This window comes from Triticum dicoccoides, chromosome 5B, assembly GCF_002162155.2.
Source record: "Triticum dicoccoides isolate Atlit2015 ecotype Zavitan chromosome 5B, WEW_v2.0, whole genome shotgun sequence".
Lineage (NCBI taxonomy): Eukaryota > Viridiplantae > Streptophyta > Magnoliopsida > Poales > Poaceae > Triticum > Triticum dicoccoides.
Genome location: NC_041389.1, coordinates 353,318,984 through 353,341,109, shown reverse-complemented (window position 1 = coordinate 353,341,109; position 22,126 = coordinate 353,318,984). Strand labels below are relative to the sequence as shown.

Below are 22,126 nucleotides of genomic sequence, written 5' to 3'. Positions count from 1 at the left end.
GAAGCAATTGCGTCATAATCACGTGGCAGTCGTGAGACTTCAGGTTTTGGAACTTTTTCTCTGCCATGTTTATTATTCCCTTTATATTGGACGAGAATCCAGACGGGACCTTCATACTGCTCAGGCATTCAAAAAAGATGACCTTCTCTTCTTTGGTCAGAGCGTAGCTGGCACGACCTTGAAACCATTCCGGATGCCGGTCATCAGGGTCTTTCAAACGTTGCTGGTCCTGCCGTGCTTCCTTTGTATCATTTGTCTTCCCATACACGCCCAAGAAGCTTAGGAGGTTCGCGCAAATATTCTTCGTAACGTGCATCACGTCGATTGCAGAGCGGACATCTAGGACTTTCCAATATTCTAGCTCCCAGAATATAGATTTCTTCTTCCACATGGCTGCGTGCCCGTCAGCTCCCTTCGGAACTGATTGTCCGCCAGGACCCTTTCCAAAGATGACTTTCAAATCCTTGACCATATCAAATACCTCAGCACCAGTGCGTTCCGCAGGCTTCGGCCGGTGATCTGCCTTGCCGTTGTAATGCTTGCCTTTCTTTCTTACTGGATGAATTTTCGGAAGAAATCGACGATGCCCAAGGTACACGTTCTTCTTACAATTTGGCAAATGTACACTTTCAGTCTCATGTAAGCAGTGCGTGCATGCATTGTATCCCTTATTTGACAGTCCCGAAAGGTTACTAAGAGCAGGCCAATCGTTGATGGTTACGAAAAGCAACGCTCGTAGGTCAAATTCCTCTTGTTTGTGCTCATCCCACACACGGACACCACCCCACAGCTGTAAAAGTTCATCAACTAATGGCCTTAGGTACACATCGATGTCGTTGCCGGGTTGCTTCGGACCTTGGATGAGCACTAGCATCATAATGAACTTCCGCTTCATGCACAACCAAGGAGGAAGGTTGTAGATGCATAGAGTCACGGGCCAGGTGCTATGGCTGGAGCTCTGCTCGCCAAAAGGATTCATGCCATCCGTACTTAGAGCAAATCTTATGTTCCTTGCGTCAGCTGCAAAATCTTTGAACCATCTGTCGATCTTTCTCCATTGCGTTCCATCTGCGGTGTGTCTCAACTCCCCGTCCGACTTACGGTCCTCTTTGTGCCATCGCAACAACTTGGCATGCTCTTTGTTCCTGAACAGACGTTTCAACCGTGGTATTATAGGAGCATACCACATCACCTTGGCAGGAACCCTCTTCCTGGGTTTCTGGCCCTCAACATCGTCACCAGGGTCATCGCCTCTGATCTTATAACGCAATGCAGTGCATACCGGGCATTCATTCAAATTCTCGTATTCACCGCGGTAGAGGATGCAGTCGTTGATGCATGCATGTATCTTCAGAACCTCTAAACCTAGAGGGCAGACAACCTTCTTTGCTTCGTACGTACTGGCGGGCAACTCGTTATCCTTTGGAAACATATTCTTCAACATTTTCAGCAAGTTTTCAAATGCCGAGTCAGCTACACCTGCCTCTGCCTTCCATTTCAGCAAATCCAGTGTGCAGCCCAGCTTTTTCAGACCATCATCGCATCCGGGGTACAGCGCCTTTCTGTGATCCTCTAACATGCGATCCAAATTCTCCCTCTCCTTTTCAGTTTCGCAGCGTCTCCGTGCATCAGCAATGGTCCGACCAATATCATCAACGGGATCATCACGTGCCTCTTCTTCACCTTCCCCTTCACCTTCAGCATCCTCCATGAAAGTATCACCGAAATGAGCAAGATAGCTTTCATCGATGAAATCATCCCCTTCTTCATCTTCTTCCATTATAACCCCTCTTTCTCCATGCTTGGTCCAACAATTATAGCTTGGCATGAAACCGTGCCGAAGCAGATGCATGTGAACATCTCTTGAGGAAGAGTAACCCTTCTGATTCTTACAGATAACACATGGACAGATAACAAAACCCCCCTGCTTGTTCGCATTAGCCACTACGAGGAAATCTTTCAAACCCGTAGTGAACTCGCCGGAGAGTCGGTTACCGTACATCCATTGCCGATTCATCTGCATTATTATAATATAAAATATATAATTAACCATCATGCATTTGGTAACCATCTGCATTATTCACATGCATATTTTATCAATGACACACATGCATGAAAGGTTCAAGTTGCTAACCGCGATCGAGAAGGAAAAAATAAATGAGGAACCTCAAGTGTGGCTCCAACACTTCATATCATGTTTGTTTCACCCTCTTAGGGCATTTCATCAAACACCTTGTGTGCATAAGAGGAACCAAAAGCAAACCTACACCCCCTTGTGAAGCTTGTGAAGAGAAGTGGCACCAAATGGCTAAGTGAGCGTGCTGAACTGGTATATATAGGGGAGGAGCTTTAGTCGCGGTTGGCCTGGCCAACCGCGACTAAAGGCCTTTGCGCACCTTTAGTCGCGGTTGGCCTGGCCAACCGCGACTAAAGCCCCTCACGTGCACCAGCTGGCCACCGAGCGCCCTGGGCCCAGGCCTTTGGTCGCGGTTCGTCTGCCGAACCGCGACTAAAGACTTCATTAGTCGCGGTTCCTACAGTTTCGCGACTAATGGGGCTGGACGGAAGCCTCTTTTTCTACCAGTGCCTCGGTAGACCTTTCCTTAGAACGATTGGTGCGATTATTGATATGAAGGAAGGGAACATTAGATTCCAATTTCCTTTAAAGAAAGGCATGGAGCACTTTCCAAAAAAGAAAGTCAAATTACCTTATGAATTATCATGCGTGCTACTTATGAATTTAGTGCCAAAGATGGCACTACTTAGATCTATCCTTGCTTTTATGCCTAGCTAGGGGCGTTAAACGATAGCGCTAGTTGGGAGGCAACCCAATTTTCTTTATGTTTTTTGTTTTTGCTCTTGTTTAGTAATAAGTCTTTCATATACCTTCTATTTAGATGTGTTTTTATCTTTTAATTAGTGTTTGTGCCAAGTAGAACCTATAAAATAACCTACGATGATAGCTGATTTGATTCTGCTGAAAAATAGAAACTTTGCATGCACGAATATAATTTTGTTAAATCACAGGAACGTGATTTTGCGTTGATTCTTTTTGCTTATGTTCAATAAACAAATTTTCCAGGACTTCCTATTTTTGTAGTATTTTTAGAGTTCCAGAAGTTTGCGTTAGTTACAGATTGCTACAGACTATTCTGTTTTTGACAGATTCTGTTTTTCGTGTGTTGTTTGCTTATTTCAATGCATCTATGGCTAGTAAATTAGTTTATAAACCATAAAGAAGTTGGAATACAGTAGTTTTAACACCAAATTAAATAAAGAATGAGTTCATTGCAGTACCTTATGTGGTGGTTTTGTTTTCTTTCACTAACGGAGCTTATAAAATTTCTTGTTGAGTTTTGTGTTGTGAAGTTTTCAAGTTTTGGGTAAAGCTTTTATGGACTATGGAATAAAGGGTGGCAAGAGCCTAAGCTTGGGGATGCCCAAGGCACCCCAAGATATTCAAGGACAGCCAAAAGCCTAAGCTTGGGGATGCCCCGGGAAGGCATCCCCTCTTTCGTCTTTGTTCATTGGTAACTTTACTTGGAGCTATATTTTTATTCGCCACATGATATGTGTTTTACTTGGAGCATCGTGTATTATATTAGTCTTTACTTTTTAGTTTACCACAATCATCCTTGCTGTACACACCTTTTGGAAGAAGCCTATTTGATTAGAATTTGCTAGAATACTCTATGTGCTTCACTCATATCTTTTGAGCTTGATAGTTTTTGCTCTAGTGCTTCACTTATACCTTTTAGAGCACGGTGGCGTCTTAATTTTGAAAAAAATTGCTAGTCTCTCATGCTTCAATTATATTATTTTGAGAGTCTTTTAGAACAGCATGGTATTTGCTATTATCATAAAGTTGGTCCTAGAATGATGAGCATCCAAGTTGGGTATAATAAAAACTATCATAGGAAGTGAATTGGATGCTATGATCAATTTGATGCTTGATAATTATTTTGAGATATGGAGGTAGTGATATTAAAGTGATGCTAGTTGGGTGATTATGAATTTAAAGAATGCTTGTGTTGAGGTTTGTGATTCCCGTAGCATGCACGTATGGTGAATCGCTTTATGATGAAGTTGGAGCACAATTTTATTTATTGATTGTCTTCCTTATGAGTGGCGGTCGGGGACGAGCGATGGTCTTTTCCTACCAATCTATCCCCCTAGGAGCATGCGCGTAGTGCTTTGGTTTTTGATGACTTCTAAATTTTTTGCAACAAGTGCATGAGTTCTTGTGATTAATGTTGAGTCCATGGATTATACGCACCCTTTCACCCTTCCATTATTGCTAGCCTCTCTTGTGCCACGCAAATTTCGCCGGTACCATACACCCATCATATACCTTCCTCAAAATATCCACCATACCTACCTATTATGGCATTTCCATAGCCATTCCGAGATATATTGCCATGCAACTTTCCGCCGTTCCTTTCATATGACACACATTACTTTTGTCATATTGCTTTTTGCATGATCATGTAGTTGAAATCATATTTGTGGCAAGGCCACCTTCATAACCTTCATACATGTTGCTCTTGATTCATTGCATATCCCGGTATACTGCCGGAGGCATTCATATAGAGTCATATCTTGTTCTAGCTTTGAGTTGTAAATCCATAAAAGTGTGATGATCTTCATTATTAGAGCATTGTCCTCATGAGGAAAGGATGATGAAGGCTATGATTCCCCCACAAGTCAGGATGAGGCTTCAGACTTTACAAAAAGAAAAAAAAAAGAAAAAAAAGAAAAAAAATGAGAAAGACCAAAAAGAAAAAAAGGGGAAGGCCAAAGAAAAAAAAGGAGAAAAAGAAAAAAAAGAGAAAAAGAAAATGAGAGAAAAAGAGAGAAAGGACAATGCTACTATCTCTTTTTCCACACTTGTGCTTCAAAATAGCACCATGATCTTCATGATAGAGAGTCTCATATGTTGTCACTTTCATATACTAGTGGGAATTTCTCATTATAGAACTTGGCTTGTATATTCCAATGATGGGCTTCCTCAAAGTGCCCTAGGTCTTCGTGAGCAAGCGAGTTGGATGCACACCCACTTAGTTTCTTTTGTTGAGCTTTCATATATTTATAGCTCTAGTGCATCTGTTGCATGGCAATCCCTACTCACTCACATTGATATCTATTAATGGGCATCTCCATAGCCCGTTGATACGCCTAGTTGATGTGAGACTATCTTCTCCTTTTTGTCTTCTTCACAACCACCATTCTATTCCACATATATTGATCTATCCATGGCTCACGCTCATGTATTGCATGAAAGTTGAAAGAGTTTGAGATTATTAAAGTATGAAACAATTGCTTGGCTTGTCATCGGGGTTGTGCATGATTAAATACTTTGTGTGATGAAGATAGAGCAACAGCCAGACTATATGATTTTGTAGGGATAACTTTCTTTAGGTATGTTATTTTGAAAAGACATGGTTACTTTGATTAGTATGCTTGAAGTATTACTATTACTTATGTCAATATGAACTTTTATTTTGTATTCATTTGGATCTGAACATTCATGCCACAATAAAGAAAATTACATTATGAATTATGCTAGGTAGCATTCCACATCAAAAATTCTCTTTTTATCATTTACCTACTCGAGGACGAGCAGGAATTAAGCTTGGGGATGCTTGATACGTCTCCAACGTATCTATAATTTTTGATTGTTCCATGCTATTATATTACCCCTTTTGGATGTTTATGGGCTTTATTTTACATATTTATATCATTTTTGGGACTAACCTACTAACCGGAGGCCCAGCCCATATTGTTGTTTTTTTTGCCTATTTCAGTATTTTGAAGAAAAGGAATATCAAACGGAGTCCAAATGGAATGAAACCTTTGGGAGCGTGATTTTTGGAACAAATCTGATCCGGAGAGCTTGGAGTGCAAGTTAAGAAGCTCCCGAGGGCCCTACGAGATAGGGGGCCGCACCCCCCCTGTAGGGCGCGCCCCCCTGTCTCGTGGGCCCCTCGGGCGGCCACCGACGTACTTCTTCCTCCTATATATACCTACGTACCCCGAAAACATCCAGGAGCACCACCAAACACAATTTCCACCGTCGTAACCTTCTGTATCCGCGAGATCTCATCTTGGAGCCTTCGCCGACACTCTGCCGGAGGGGGAATCAACCATGGAGGGCTTCTACATCGACATCCTTGCCCCTCCGATGAGTTGTGAGTAGTTTACCACAGACCTATGGGTCCATAGTTATTAGCTAGATGGCTTCTTCTCTCTTTTTGGATCTCAATACAATGTTCTCCCCCTCTCTTGTGGAGATCTATTCGATGTAATCTCTTTTTGCGGTGTGTTTGTCGAGATCCGATGAATTGTGGGTTTATGATCAAGTTTATCTATGAATAATATTTGAATCTTCTCTGAATTCTTTTATGTATGATTGAGTTATCTTTGCAAGTCTCTTCGAATTATCAGTTTGGTTTGGCCTACTAGATTGGTTCTTCTTGCCATGGGAGAAGTGCTTAGCTTTAGGTTCAATCTTGCGGTGTTCTTACCCAGTGATAGAAAGGGTTGCAAGACACGTATTGTATTATTGCCATCGAGGATAACAAGATGGGGTTTATATCATATTGCATGTGTTTATCCCTTTACATCATGTCATCTTGCTTAATGCGTTACTCTGTTCTTATGAACTTAATACTCTAGATGCATGCTGGATAGCAGTCGATGTGTGGAGTAATAGTAGTAGATGCAGGCAGGAGTCGGTCTACTTGTTATGGACGTGATGCCTATATACATGATCATGCCTAGATAATCTCATAACTATGCGCTTTTCTATCAATTGCTCGACAGTTATTCGTTCACCCACCGTAATACTTATGCTATCTTGAGAGAAGCCTCTAGTGAAACCTATGGCCCCCGGGTCTATCTCCTATCATATTTGTTTTCAATCTATCTTTATTTGCATCTTTACTTTTTGCATCTATCTTATAATATTTATCTTATCATACTATCTTTATTAGATCTCACATTCGCAAGTGGCCGTGAAGGGATTGACAACCCCTTTATTGCGTTGGTTGCGAGTTCTCAGTTTGTTTGTGTAGGTGTGTGGGACTTCTGAGGAGCCTCCTACTGGATTGATACCTTTGTTCTCAAAACTGAGGGAAATACTTACGCTACACTTTGCTGCATCACCCTCTCCTCTTCGTGGAAAACCAACGCAAGCTCAAGACGTAGCAGCCTTCAAGAAGGGGAACGACACCGGAGCGCCGCCGGCATCATGGCCGCAGCGAACAGCCAAGGGGTTTCCCCCAATCCATCCCCAAAGAGGAAGCACCATCGCCAGATCTGCTCCAAGGACAAACGGGGAAGCCCCAGGAGCTAGCCACGCTCGCCGCCGATCCGCCGCCCACGCGGCCAGGAGCGGCGCTCCCCGCATCTGCATCAGCCACCCGTCGAAGGGGGGCCGACGCGCTCCACCAGTGGGCGCCGCCACCATGCCAGGTGCAACCGCGCGGAACAGAGCACAACGAGCCCAACCTGCCGCCGCCAGGCACCGGCCCCGCCACCGCCGCCCGCCGTCGCGCCGTCACGCCCTCGGCCAGCGCCACGCCGCCGCCCGCTAACCCCGATCCGCGTCGGCCCTAGCGAGCAGGGGAAGGAAGGCCCTGCCGCCGCCGAGGCTGACCGGGCTTCGCCCGGCAGCGCGAGCCGGCGATGGCGAGGGAGGAGTCGAGGAGGAGGGGGGCCTGCGACCGACGGCTAGGGTTTCCCCTCCGCGTCGCTCGCGGGAGCGACCGGGAGGGGAAGGGAGGGGAAAAAAGGAGGGCCACCTCATCACCAGTTGGTTTTTTCAAACTTCTTAGTTTTTGAATACATCATGAACACCTTTATAAATAGATAATGGATTGGTCACTAGTAAGGGCCTCTTTGATTTGCAGGATTCTAAAAACACGGGAATATGAAAAACGTAGGATTGGAATGTCATGTTCATCTCAATGCCAGGTGATTTTGGATTGTTTGATTGCATCACAGAAAAAGCAAAGAATTTCTTTCAAAGAGATTTGAGTGTATACTAGAAATCCTATGGGAAGTAGCAAAAAAGTCCTTAGGAAAAATTCTAATGCTCCTGCCATTGCGCATTGCTTGATCTCATCTACAATTAGAATACAAAACTCGTCAATCAATCTAATATCCACACAACTTGACAGTAGAATCGAACCCCACTGTGCCTCACCATTTCGTCCTCGGGCCATGTAGGAATGTACTCCCTCTGTCCGGAATTAAATATTATAAAAAAAGATGTATCTAGACGTATTTTAGTTCTAGATACATTCATTTTTATCCATTTCTACGACAAGTAATTCGGAACCGAGGAAATATATATTGTGGGGCTGAGATTCATCCACATGGCCCTACTACTAATCATCCTGTAAGAAGATAAAAGATCATGGTTTAGATGTTGCTGTTTTTTTCTTGAGGTGTAGATGTCACTATTTTCAGTATAGTGATGAAGCATATTTGTACTTTAACATATTTTATACAGACCTGCAAAAATTAACACAGCTTCTTATCTTCAAATAGGACTTACTGCCCGAACCGGCTTGCTTATCTTTTACTCTTCTACTCCCTCTGTCCCATAATATAAGAGTGTTTTTTTACACTACTCTAGTGTCAAAAACGTTCTTATATTATAGGACGAAGGGAGTACGATCTAGTTAAGTTAAGCAGTGTTTTTTTTAAGTGACTAGAACTTCTATCGGAGAAGGTACAGAAACAAAGAGTTATAACACACTCTTGAATGCATTAGGAGCAGAAAACAGTAAGCAACGTGCAAAACAACGGAATGCTATCACATACTCATGGTCATTCCACTATCACAGGGAAAATAAGTGAAGGTGAGAAAATAACACTAGGACCGCATCCAGATGGATGGAGTCAGCATACAAAAGTGACAAAGCATATTCATGTATTAGGACCTCGTATTTGCAGGTAATCTTGCGTCAGGAGAGTGATTCTCCGGGTGGCTTTGTCTAAATCGCGATAAACTTCTCTCTGAACAAAATGATGGTTAAGTTGCATATCAGATCAGAAGATGGTTACAGTTCCAAGTTAATATGGATGCTGATCAGGTACTAGAGAATATGTACATCTTTTGTAAGCTTCTTCATACTAGTATATACAGCGATTACCCGCAACCCTATTCCAGATAAAACTTCATCTGATATGACTGAAACTAAACATTCCAGTGTGTACGGTCTTAGCTGCAGGTTTCGGTGCTTCAGAAGTTCCAAACACATTCCAAAACCTTAGAGTCTCATCTGCTGCAACGGAGGCTACTGTGGAGCCATCAGGGCTCTGCAACAAACATAAAAGTACCAAGAAATCACGTTATCAACAGCATAAACAAGCAATCATCACTACCATATATACGGTGCCACAAGAGAGAGAAATAAATACCTGTGCCAAGCAGAGGACACGTGAAGTGTGGCCTTCGAGTTCGGCCAATTTGACCATCGACGGGTACTTCCATAATGTGAGTGGTCTCTGTACAAACCCGCAGGCGCTCAGGAGCTCCTTTTCATTCTTATTCCAGAGCAGTGCGCATACCTGGGCCCCAGTATCAACAGAATTCAGACATAGACCAGTGTGTGTGTTCCAGAATTTGATGCATCGATCATTTCCACCACCACCAGAAGCAAGTAAATTGCTCTGGAATGGACACCAGGCAAGAGCCTTCACTGCAGACAAGTGGTCACTAAACCTATGGAGCCATCTATTGTGACCCAGAGATGGATTAGAAGACACCATTGATGCATCCCATATGTGCACCAGATTGTCGTTCCCACCACTCGCCAATTGCTGCAAAGATCCTGACCATCTCAACCCGCATACCTCTGCTTCATGCCCTCGGTATGTCTGAACCATATGGGATCTCATCCTGACATCATTGTTCACGATCTTGCCATCCATTCCACCGGTTGTCAGGATGCTACTGTTCCAAGCCAGTGAACCAACCCTTGAATCATGGACACCTCGGAGTGTTCTCAGCTGCAAATTTTATGAGATATATATTTGTATCAGTGTGAGCCAATTTGTTTACACTACAGTACAAGAAAAAAAAGTGTCAAGAGAACTAACCATACGATTAGAACTTGTATCCCAGAGCTGGATGTCAGAAGAGTTAAGGCCAACGGCAATATGTTGCCCCTCACAAGCCCAGCTGACACTAGTGATGGGACCATAGTCAGCGTCAACAGTCACAAGCTCAGAAGTAGAGCTATCAGATGCATTCCACAAGTACAAGGTATTCTCAAGGGCAACGGACACCACATTTTTGCTTCCCCAGTCCAGCACGTTAAGATAGTAATCATCAACCACTCCAGGGGCATCTAACGTCCTCTCAGCAAACTGAAAAAAGGAAGCAATCCAAGCATGATGTAACCAACAGAATAATGCTAGTTGTCTGAAGAACCAGAAGATCCACAAACAGCAAAGCAATTGGCATACCTGGGGAATCTTTCGGCGCTGTTTAGTAGGCTTGGTCTGACTGGAAGTCGGAGTTTCAAATAAAATCTGTGGCAGTATCCCTTCCGGTTCTGGTGGCTTGTTCCTGAAGGCAAGAATCCTGGTTCTGCTGCCCAGGAGTTTCTCAGCAAGAAGCCTCCTGTATGCTTCTTTAGCCGGTGATACCACAGCTTCATTTTCCTTTCCCTTCTTAGGTTCCGTAAGGAGGTAATATGCCATGTCCATGTCCATCGATGACCTATCTGGTATGAATCTGTCACCCTGCCATTATAGAAGACCCATAAATATATCAGGCATGTTTATTTCTTTAAATATTTCTTGTGAATTTAGGGAAGTTATGCACAAAGCTAAGGACCATTACACCATCTAGTATATTGCAGTGATGTGCTTGCTGGAAGTTGGCACATAAAAGTGTCATGGTTTAATTTATGATCCAAGGAAACAAGGAGTTCTGTACATGGCATGATACCGTAGGAGTTTACACAGAACATCATGAATAGTTATTTCATGGTATATGTCGCGGGCTATTTACTAAGAAGAATCAGCAACTATCAATGTATGCAGAAAATACATCAAATAAAAATACCACCAGTGCGAAAATAACAAACAGCCAATCCATGTTTAAAATGAAGGGCACATGATATAGCAATAACTGCAGTAAATCCAAACAATTGGCATAGATAATGCAATTTTCTGAGCTACCAAACATAAACTGCAGGATAACTCCTTCGCAACCGTATGTACCGAATGAGGGCAATGCTCTTATTCGACGGATCAAGTGCTGAAAAAAGGAACGCTATGTAGGATAACCTTTCCATACAAATTCAATAGTATTGCTGATAATACGAATAACAATGAGACCTAGAAGGAAATATTACATTTTAAAGCCATAGAAGTGTGGACATCTTTAAATATTTATGAAACACAAAATGGGCTAGGGACAAATCAAGAAATCATGCTGACCTTTTAAAATAAAATCACAATGTCCTGAGATGCTTGTGTTTACAAAATTAGATATTTTTTACCGTTTCAGTTGTTTGTATGCTCTACCTTTTTGTGAAAATAAATAAAATTTATGAATAGCAACTTGCAGGACATGAATGATTATTCTTTTGTAAACAAATGTACCGAACTAGCTATCTATGGCCAATTTTTTTTCATCAAATAAACACTGGTATGCGTAGTACCCTATGATCAATTGATCTTACAATTTCAATAGGTTGTTGTTGGTAACATCAACAATAATGAGATCTAGAATGGAACATTGCAGTCCAAAGCCGGACAAGTTTATAAACCTTGAAAAATCGTTACAGAACACTGAATGGGGCTAACAAAATCTATGCAACAAATGAAGTGATTACGCCGAGCTTTAAAAAGGTGAAACCACAGTGTTTTGTGTTTCAACAAGTAGTCCTTTCAAACAAAAGCACTGAGCAGGAACCGTATGTATGAACACAGGTAGTTTGGCTCAAAAGGACGAACCATACTTCTTACAGATGCAGCACTAGTAAGACGACATGTTCATTCAGTTAGCACAATTTCCTGACAACATATCGTCAATGCTACCAATCAACAGCAGCCCCATAACAAAAGGGGATAAAAATTCGTTCCTTGAATTCAGAACTGCTAACTCGTCCATAGCTAGGGTGCGGTCACACATTTCCTGAAAACAATATTATTAAAGCAAGACAGCCTGGATTAGCCAGCAATCAAACCGTTAGACCTAGCAACATCAAGAACCACCAAATAATCAAGAACTGGAATACGGGGTAATATTTCTTCGGAAATTACCAAACATCCCGTTAATAACCCTAAGCGTGGCAAGGCAGGACGCAAGTACGGGCTCCTTTCAAGAACTAGCGAGCGCACGGCAACCATCAAGGGATTCAACAAGCGAAGGAGACAAGAACCGAGGTGGGGAGAAGCCAAGAAAAGGGGGTTTCCGGCGCGGCAACTCACGTAGCATTTGGTGGACGGGTTCTTGGAGTTGGTGCAGAGGGACGGCATGTACGGCGTCCTGGCGCCGGCCACCTCCAGAGGCGCCGACGGCCGCAGCCCGGGCCGGCGGCGCTTCGGCGGCCGGGACGAACTGGAGCCCGCCGCCTCCATGGAAGAGGGACAGCGAGGAATTCCCCCCTCCCGAAGGATCAGACAACCAGCAGCGCGGCGAGATCCAAGAATCGACCGAGGGAAATCGGAAGGTTCGAGCGTGCCGGAGTACGGGGGCGACCGATGTGAGTTGCGAGGAGGCACGGAGGATTTCGCCGCCAGAGGTTTTGGGAGGATTTGGGGTGTTCGGTGCTCGACGGATTTCCCCCCTTTTCTTCTCGACGGAAACGCCCGACGGATTTGGTTGGGGGTATTTTAGGAATAGAAACTTTGCGTGTCCCTCCCTCCGGGTTGAAGAGGACCCTAACGGCTAGTACGCTGACGGTGCTAGTACTATACTCCCTATTGAATTCCTTCTTTTTAGGGGCCCTATTCTGAATTCAACCATTCAATTTTTCATTTGTTCACTACATGATGGAGTAGCTCACAAGCTCAATTGCACGTACAAACTTAATTTTGATACTCCCTTCATTTTTTTCTACTTCATGTATAAGATTTATCTAAGTCAAATTACGCAAAGTTTGGCCAAATTTATATTAAAAATTATCAACACCTATAACATTAAACTTATTTAGTATGAAAATTAATTTTATGATGCATCCGACGATATTGATTTCGTCTTGTGAATGCTGATTTTTTTTCCAAAAAAAAGCTAGTCAAACTTTGTAAATAAGTGGACAAATTTATATGCAGATAAATGAAAAAAAATGGACGAAGCACACACTATGAGCATCTACAACCGCTTACACCAAATCCGGCCCCTCAAATGTCCATGGACGCACCAGACGCGTCCGTGGACAATGGTCGGTCACACCTCAATATTTTCGTTTTAACAAGCGGATACCTCCATTACAAATCCTCAGATCCATACATTACATGCAACGTGAAAACCTAATGTAAATCTTCACCGACACCATGGTCGTGTCCATGTCCGTCGGCCGGCTAAGCACCTCGAAGGAAGTTGTGGTCGTCGGTGAGGTAGAGTAGGACATGGGACATGGGCAGGCTCGCGGGACTCGAGGCACCGCCATCTTCAATGCCCTACTCTTCCTCATTGTAGCATGTGGCCTCATCATTGCCAGTCGATGTGAGGTTCACAGTAGATCCGGCATAGCCGGAGCCCGAGACGTCCACCACGACACTGTTGCGGCGCCAGGGGTTGCCGGTCACCCGTGCCGGCGGCGGGCGTGCGACTCTACCTAGTCAGCATCTGTCATGAGGGCTTTCGCGCCCTGTGCCTTACACGGCAAGCACGATGACACTGCAAGATATCGCCAGATCCCTCTGTAGGGTTCCTGATGAGGTCGGAAGTACTGGGACGAAGACCGCACATGTTACCCTGGTTGGGGCCTTCGAAGAGCAGCGCCCTACATCCTTCTTGTTGTTATTATTCATGGCGATGGGATTCCTCGTATGAGGGAATACAATGAAGATGGGGGTTCTACCAAGAGTTGTCTATTTGTAGATTAGATGCCCTAAGTGTTGCCCTACCTCCACTTATATAGGTGGTAGGGGTTAGGGTTTTACAAGGGGGAGATGCAATCTAGGCTGCTGAAAGTGCAACTAATCCCCGGGTGGTTTTGGTAGTTAACAACAACATATAAGTCATTGATCTAATGCCCATTGATGATAGTTTTTAGAGAAGATCAATGAGTGGAATGACAAGGACTAGTGAGTGTGAACCCCTCAAAATGCATAATGACAAGAATTGGCAAAACTTCAAGACTCTATATTTTTGGTTAAGTGATCCAAGATCACATTGAGTCCATAGGAAAGTCAATACTATTAAAGGGGAATGATGTTTTTTTTTGACACCTAGGGGAATGATGTTTTGATCATGACTCTGTTGGAAATATGCCCTAGAGGCAATAATAAATTGGTTATTATCATATTTCCATATTCATGATAAAGGTTTATTATTCATGCTAGAATTGTATTGACCAGAAACTTAAATACATGTGTGGATACATAAACAAGTACCGTGTCCCTAGTGAGCCTCTACTGTTGGGGAACGTTGCAGAAAATTAAAAATTTTCCTACGGTTTCACCAAGATCCATCTATGAGTTCATCTAAGCAACGAGTCATGGGAGAGAGATTGCATCTACATACCACTTGTAGATCGCGTGCTGAAGCATTCAAGAGAACGGTGATGATGGAGTCGTACTCGCCGTGATTCAAATCACCGATGACCAAGTGCTGAACGGACAGCACCTTCGCGTTCAACACACATACGGTACGGACGACGTCTCCTCCTTCTTGATCCAGCAAGGGGGAAGGAGAGGTTGAGGAAGAAGGCTCCAGCAGCAGCACGACAGCGTGATGATGGTGGAGAGGCAGTACTCCGATAGGGCTTCGCCAAGCGCTCAACGGAGGAGGAGAGGTGTTGGGGAGGGGAGGGGCTGCGCCTTGGATCAGCTGTTCAGCCCTCCCCTCGCCTCTCTATTTATAGGGGAAGGGGGAAGGGGGCCGGCCCCCTCTAGATGAGATCTAGAGGGGGGGCGGCGGCCAGGGAGGGGGGCTTGCCCCCCAAGCAAGGGGGTGCGCCCCCACTAGGGTCCCCCCCCCCCAACCCTAGGCGCATGGGCCCAAGGGGGGGCGCCCAGCCCTCCAGGGGCTGGTGCCCTGCCCCACGCGGCCCATGTGGCCCACCAAGAGGGGTGGCCCCTCTCGGTGGACCCCCGGAACCCTTCAGGTGGCCCCGGTACAATACCGATATGTCCCCGAAACTTTCCGGTGTCCGTATGACAACTTCCCATATATAAATCTTCACCTCCGGACCCTTCCGGAACTCCTCGTGACGTCTGGGATCTCATCCGGGACTCCAAACAACATGCGGTAATCACATACAGGTCTTCCTTATAACCCTAGCATCACCGAACCTTAAGTGTGTAGACCCTACGGGTTCGGGAGACATGCAGACATGACCGAGACGGCTCTCCGGTCAATAACCAACAGCAGGATCTGGATACCCATGTTGGCTCCCACATGCTCCTCGATGATCTCATCGGATGAACCACGATGTCAGGGATTCAAACAACCATGTATACTATTCCCTTTGTCATACGGTATGTTACTTGCCCGAGACTCGATCGTCGGTATCCCAATACCTTGTTCAGTCTCGTTACTGGCAAGTCACTTTACTTGTACCGTAATGCATGATCCCGTGACCAGACACTTGGTCACTTTGAGCTCATTATGATGATGCACTACCAAGTGGGCCCAGTGATACCTCTTCGTAATCCGGAGTGACAAATCTCAGTCTCGATCCGTGTCAACCCAACAGACACTTTCGGAGATACCTGTAGTGCACCTTTATAGTCACCCAGTTACGTTGTGACGTTTGGTACACCCAAAGCACTTCTACGGTATCCGGGAGTTACATGATCTCATGGTCTAAGGAAGAGATACTTGACATTGGAAAAGCTCTAGCAAAACGAACTACATGATCTTGTGCTATGCTTAGGATTGGGTCTTGTCCATCACGTCATTCTCCTAATGACGTGATCCCGTTGTCAATGACATCTAATGTCCATAGTCAGGAAACCATGACTATCTGTTGACCAACGAGCTAGTCAACTAGAGGCTTACTAGGGACGTATTGTGGTCTATGTATTCACACGTGTATTGCGATTTCCGGATAATACAATTATAGCATGAATAAAAGACAATTATCATGAACAAGGAAATATAATAATAATCCATTTATTATTGCCTCTAGGGCATATTTCCAACAGTCTCCCACTTGCACTAGAGTCAATAATCTAGTTACATTGTGATGAATCGAACACCCATAGAGTTCTGGTGTTGATCATGTTTTGCCCGCGAGAGAGGTTTAGTCAACGGATCTGCGACATTCAGATCCGTATGTACTTTGCAAATATCTATGTCTCCATCTTGAACATTTTCACGGATGGAGTTGAAGCGACGCTTGATGTGCCTGGTCTTCTTGTGAAACCTGGGCTCCTTGGCAAGGGCAATAGCTCCAGTGTTGTCACAGAAGAGTTTGATCGGCCCCGACGCATTGGTTATGACTCCTAGGTCGGTGATGAACTCCTTCACCCAAATTGCTTCATGCGCTACCTCCGAGGCTGCCATGTACTCCGCTTCACATGTAGATCCCGCCACAACGCTCTGCTTGCAGCTGCACCAGCTTACTGCTCCACCATTCAACATATACACGTATCCAGTTTGTGACTTAGAGTCATCCAGATCTGTGTCGAAGCTAGCGTCGACGTAACCCTTTACGACGAGCTCTTTGTCACCTCCATAAACGAGAAACATGTCCTTTGTCCTTTTCAGGTACTTCAGGATATTCTTGACCGCTGTCCAGTGTTCCTTGCCGGGATTACTTTGGTACCTTCCTACCAAACTTACGGCAAGGTTTACATCAGGTCTGGTACACAGCATGGCATACATAATAGATCCTATGGCTGAGGCATAGGGGATGACGCTCATCTCTTCTTTATCTTTTGCCGTGGTCGGGCATTGAGCCGAGCTCAATCTCACACCTTGCAGTACAGGCAAGAACCCTTTCTTGGACTGATCCATTTTGAACTTCTTCAAAATCTTATCAAGGTATGTGCTTTGTGAAAGACCTATGAGGCGTCTCGATCTATCCCTATAGATCTTGATGCCTAATATGTAAGCAGCTTCTCCAAGGTCATTCGTTGAAAAACACTTATTCAAGTAGGCCTTAATGCTGTCCAAGAATTCTATATCATTTCCCATCAAAAGTATGTCATCTACATATAATATGAGAAATGCTACACAGCTCCCACTCACTTTCTTGTAAACGCAGGCTTCTCCATAAGTCTGCATAAACCCAAACGCTTTGATCATCTCATCAAAGCGAATGTTCCAACTCCGAGATGCTTGCACCAACCCATAAATGGATCGCTGGAGCTTGCACACTTTGTTAGCATTCTTAGGATCGACAAAACCCTCCGGCTGCATCATATACAGTTCTTCCTTAAGATGCCCGTTAAGGAATGCCGTTTTGACGTCCATCTGCCATATCTCATAATCATAGTATGCAGCAATTGCTAACATGATTCGGACGGACTTAAGCTTCGCTACGGGAGAGAAAGTCTCATCGTAGTCAATCCCTTGAACTTGCTGATAACCCTTAGCGACAAGTCGAGCTTTATAGATGGTGACATTACCATCCGCGTCCGTCTTCTTCTTAAAGATCCATTTGTTTTCTATCGCTCGCCGATCATCAGGCAAGTCAGTCAAAGTCCATACTTTGTTTTCATACATGGATTCTATCTCGGATTTCATGGCTTCTAGCCATTTGTTGGAATCTGGGCCCGCCATTGCTTCTTCATAGTTTCAAGGTTCACCGTTGTCTAACAACATGATTTCCAGGATAGGGTTGCCATACCACTCTGGTGTGGAACGTGTCCTTGTGGACCTACGAAGTTCAGTAGCAACTTGATCAGAAGTACCTTGATCATCATCATTAATTTCCTCTCCAGTCGGTGTAGGCACCACAGGAACATTTTCCTGAGCTGCACTACTTTCCGGTTCAAGAGGTAGTACTTCATCGAGTTCTACTTTCCTCCCACTTACTCCTTTTGAGAGAAACTCTTTTTCCAGAAAGGATCCGTTCTTGGCAACAAAGATCTTGCCCTCGGATCTTAAGTAGAAGGTATACCCAATGGTTTCCTTAGGGTATCCTATGAAGACGTATTTTTCCGACTTGGGTTCGAGCTTTTCAGGTTGAAGTTTCCTGACATAAGCATCGCATCCCCAAACTTTTAGAAACGACAGCTTAGGTTTCTTCCCAAACCATAATTCATACGGTGTCGTCTCAACGGATTTAGACGGTGCCCTATTTAAAGTGAATGTAGCTGTCTCTAGAGCGTATCCCCAAAATGATAGCGGTAAATCGGTAAGAGACATCATAGATCGCACCATATCCAATAGAGTGCGATTACGACGTTCGACACACCGTTACGCTGAGGTGTTCCAGGCGGCGTGAGTTGTGAAACGATTCCACATTTTCTTAAGTGTGTACCAAATTCATGACTTAAATATTCTCCTCCATGATCCGATCGTAAGAACTTTATCTTTCGGTCAAGTTGATTCTCTACTTCATTCTGAAATTCCTTGAACTTTTCAAAGGTCTCAGACTTGTGTTTCATCAAGTAGACATACCCATATCTACTCAAGTCATCAGTGAGAGTGAGAACATAACGATATCCTCCGCAAGCCTCAACGCTCATTAGACCACACACATCAGTACGTATGATTTCCAATAAGTTGGTTGCTCGCTCCATTGTTCCGGAGAATGGGGTCTTGGTCATTTTGCCCATGAGGCATGGTTCGCATGTGTCAAATGATTCATAATCTAGAGACTCTAAAAGTCCATCAGCATGGAGCTTCTTCATGCGCTTGACACCAATGTGACCAAGGCGGCAGTGCCACAAGTATGTGGGACTATCGTTATCAACTTTACATCTTTTTGTATTCACACTATGAATATGTGTAACATTACGTTCGAGATTCATTAAGAATAAACCATTGACCATCGGGGCATGACCATAAAACATATCTCTGATATAAATAGAACAACCATTATTCTCGGATTTAAATGAGTAGCCATCTCGTATCAAACGAGATCCAGATACAATGATCATGCTCAAACTTGGCACTAAATAACAATTATTGAGGTTTAAAACTAATCCCGTAGGTAAATGTAGAGGTAGCGTGCCGACGGCGATCACATCAACCTTGGAACCATTCCCGACGCGCATCGTCACCTCGTCCTTCGCCAGTCTCCGCTTATTCCGCAGCTCCCGCTGTGAGTTACAAATGTGAGCAACGACACCGGTATCAAATACCCAGGAGTTACTACGAGTACTGGTAAGGTACACATCAATTACATGTATATCAAATATACCTTTAGTGTTGCCGGCCTTCTTGTCCGCTAAGTATTTGGGGTAGTTCCGCTTCCAGTGACCCTTCCCCTTGCAATAAAAGCACTTAGTCTCAGGCTTGGGTCCATTCTTTGACTTCTTCCCGGCAACTGGCTTACCGGGTGCGGCAACATCTTTGCCGTCCTTCTTGAAGTTCTTCTTACCCTTTCCCTTCTTGAACTTAGTGGTCTTATTGACCATCAACACTTGATGTTCTTTCTTGATTTCAACCTTTGCTGACTTCAGCATTGAAAATACTTCAGGAATGGTCTTCACCATCCCCTGCATATTGTAGTTCAACACAAAGCTCTTGTAGCTCGGTGGGAGCGACTGAAGAATTCTGTCAATGACCGCCTCTTCCGGGAGGTTGATCTCCAACTGGGACAGGCGGTTCTGCAACCCAGTCATTTTGAGTATGTGCTCACTGACAGAACTGTTTTCCTCCATCTTACAACTATAGAACTTGTTGGAGACTTCATATCTCTCGACCCGGGCATGAGCTTGGAAAACCATTTTCAGCTCCTCGAACATCTCATATGCTCCGTGCTTCTCAAAACGCTTTTGGAGCCCCGGTTCTAAGCTGTAAAGCATGCCGCACTGAACGAGGGAGTAATCATCAGCACGTGATTGCCAAGTGTTCATAACGTCTTGGTTCTCTGGGATGGGTGCTTCACCTAGCGGTGCATCTAGGACATAATCTTTCTTGGCTGCTATGAGGATGATCCTCAGGTTCCGGACCCAGTCCGAATAGTTGCTGCCATCATCTTTCAGCTTGGTTTTCTCTAGGAACGCGTTGAAGTTCATGTTGACATGAGCGTTGGCCATTTGATCTACAAGACATATTTTGCAAAAGTTTTAGACTAAGTTCATGATAATTAAGTTCATCTAATCAAATTATTTAATGAACTCCCACTCAGATTAGACATCCCTCTAGTCATCTAAGTGTTACACGATCCGAGTCGACTAGGCCGTGTCCGATCATCACGTGAGACGGACTAGTCATCATCGGTGAACATCTCCATGTTGATCGTATCTTCCATACGACTCATGTTCGACCTTTCGGTCTCTGTGTTCCGAGGCCATGTCTGTACATGCTAGGCTCGTCAAGTTAACCCTAAGTGTTCTGCATGTGTAAATCTGTCTTACACCCGTTGTATGTGAACGTAAGGATCTATCACACCCGATCATCACGTGGTGCTTCGAAACGATGAACTTTAGCAATGGTGCACAGTTAGGGGGAACACTTTCTTGAAATTATTATAAGGGATCATCTTATTTACTACCGCCGTTCTAAGTAAACAAGATGCATAAAACATAATAAACATCACATGCAATTATATAGTAGAGACATGATATGGCCAATATCATATAGCTCCTTTGATCTCCATCTTTGGGGCTCCATGATCATCTTCGTCACCGGCATGACACCATGATCTCCATCATCATGATCTCCATCATTGTGTCTTCATGAAGTTGTCGCGCCAACGACTACTTCTACTTCTATGGCTAACGCGTTTAGCAATAAAGTAAAGTAATTTACATGGCGTTCTTCAATGACACGTAGGTCATACAAAAAATAAAGACAACTCCTATGGCTCCTGCCGGTTGTCATACTCATCGACATGCAAGTCGTGATTCCTATTACATGAACATGATCTCATACATCACAATATATCATTCATCATTCATCACAACTTCTGGCCATATCACATCACATGACAAATTGCTGCAAAAACAAGTTAGACGTCCTCTAATTGTTGTTGCATCTTTTACGTGGCTGCAATTGGGTTCTAGCAAGAACGTTTTCTTACCTACGAATAACCACAACGTGATTTTGTCAACTTCTATTTACCCTTCATAAGGACCCTTTTCATCTAATCCGCTCCAACTAAAGTAGGAGAGACAGACACCCACTAGCCACCTTATGCAACTAGTGCATGTCAGTCGGTGGAACCTGTCTCACGTAAGCGTACGTGTAAGGTCGGTCTGGGCCGCTTCATCCCACAATACCGCTAAAGCAAGAAAAGACTAGTAGCGGCAAGCAAGTTGACAAGATCTACGCCCACAACAAAATTGTGTTCTACTCGTGCAATAGAGAACTACGCATAGACCTAGCTCATGATGCCACTGTTGGGGAACGTTGCAGAAAATTAAAATTTTTCCTACTGTTTCACCAAGATCCATCTATGAGTTCATCTAAGCAACGAGTCATGGGAGAGAGATTGCATCTACATACCACTTGTAGATCGCGTGCGGAAGCGTTCAAGAGAACGGTGATGATGGAGTCGTACTCGCCGTGATTCAAATCACCGATGACCAAGTGCTGAACGGACAGCACCTCCGCGTTCAACACACGTACGGTACGGACGACGTCTCCTCCTTATTGATCCAGCAAGGGGGAAGGAGAGGTTGAGGAAGAAGGCTCCAGCAGCAGCACGACGGCGTGACTATGGTGGAGAGGCAGTACTCCGACAGGGCTTTGCCAAGCGCTCAACGGAGGAGGAGAGGTGTTGGGGAGGGGAGGGGCTGCGCCTTGGATCAGCTGTTTAGCCCTCCCCTCGCCCCTCTATTTATAGGGGAAGGGGGAAGGGGGCCGGAC

General features: G+C 44.4%; 1 protein-coding gene across 1 annotated transcript; it reads right to left on the bottom strand.

Annotated features, from left to right (window-relative positions):
- Positions 1-8,997: 8,997 nt before the first annotated feature.
- Positions 8,998-12,843, bottom strand: LOC119308908 (cell division cycle 20.2, cofactor of APC complex-like). The gene is made up of 5 exons (XM_037585065.1): positions 12,457-12,843; positions 10,480-10,758; positions 10,111-10,380; positions 9,430-10,020; positions 8,998-9,327 (listed from the first exon to the last, which is right to left on the bottom strand). Exons 1-5 carry the CDS (start codon positions 12,604-12,606, stop codon positions 9,187-9,189), a joined length of 1,431 nt encoding a protein of 476 aa, XP_037440962.1. The 5' UTR covers positions 12,607-12,843; the 3' UTR covers positions 8,998-9,186.
- Between the last annotated feature and the right edge of the window lie 9,283 nt (positions 12,844-22,126).

Coding starts and splice junctions, on each gene's coding strand:
- LOC119308908 (XM_037585065.1), bottom strand. CDS start 12,606: ATGGAGGCGGCGGGCTCCAGTTCGTCCCGGCCGCCGAAGCGCCGCCGG. Junction 10,381..10,479: donor AGCGCCGAAAGATTCCCCAG/GTATGCCAATTG, acceptor TCCTTTTTTCAG/TTTGCTGAGAGGACGTTAGA. Junction 9,328..9,429: donor GTGTCCTCTGCTTGGCACAG/GTATTTATTTCT, acceptor TGTTTGTTGCAG/AGCCCTGATGGCTCCACAGT.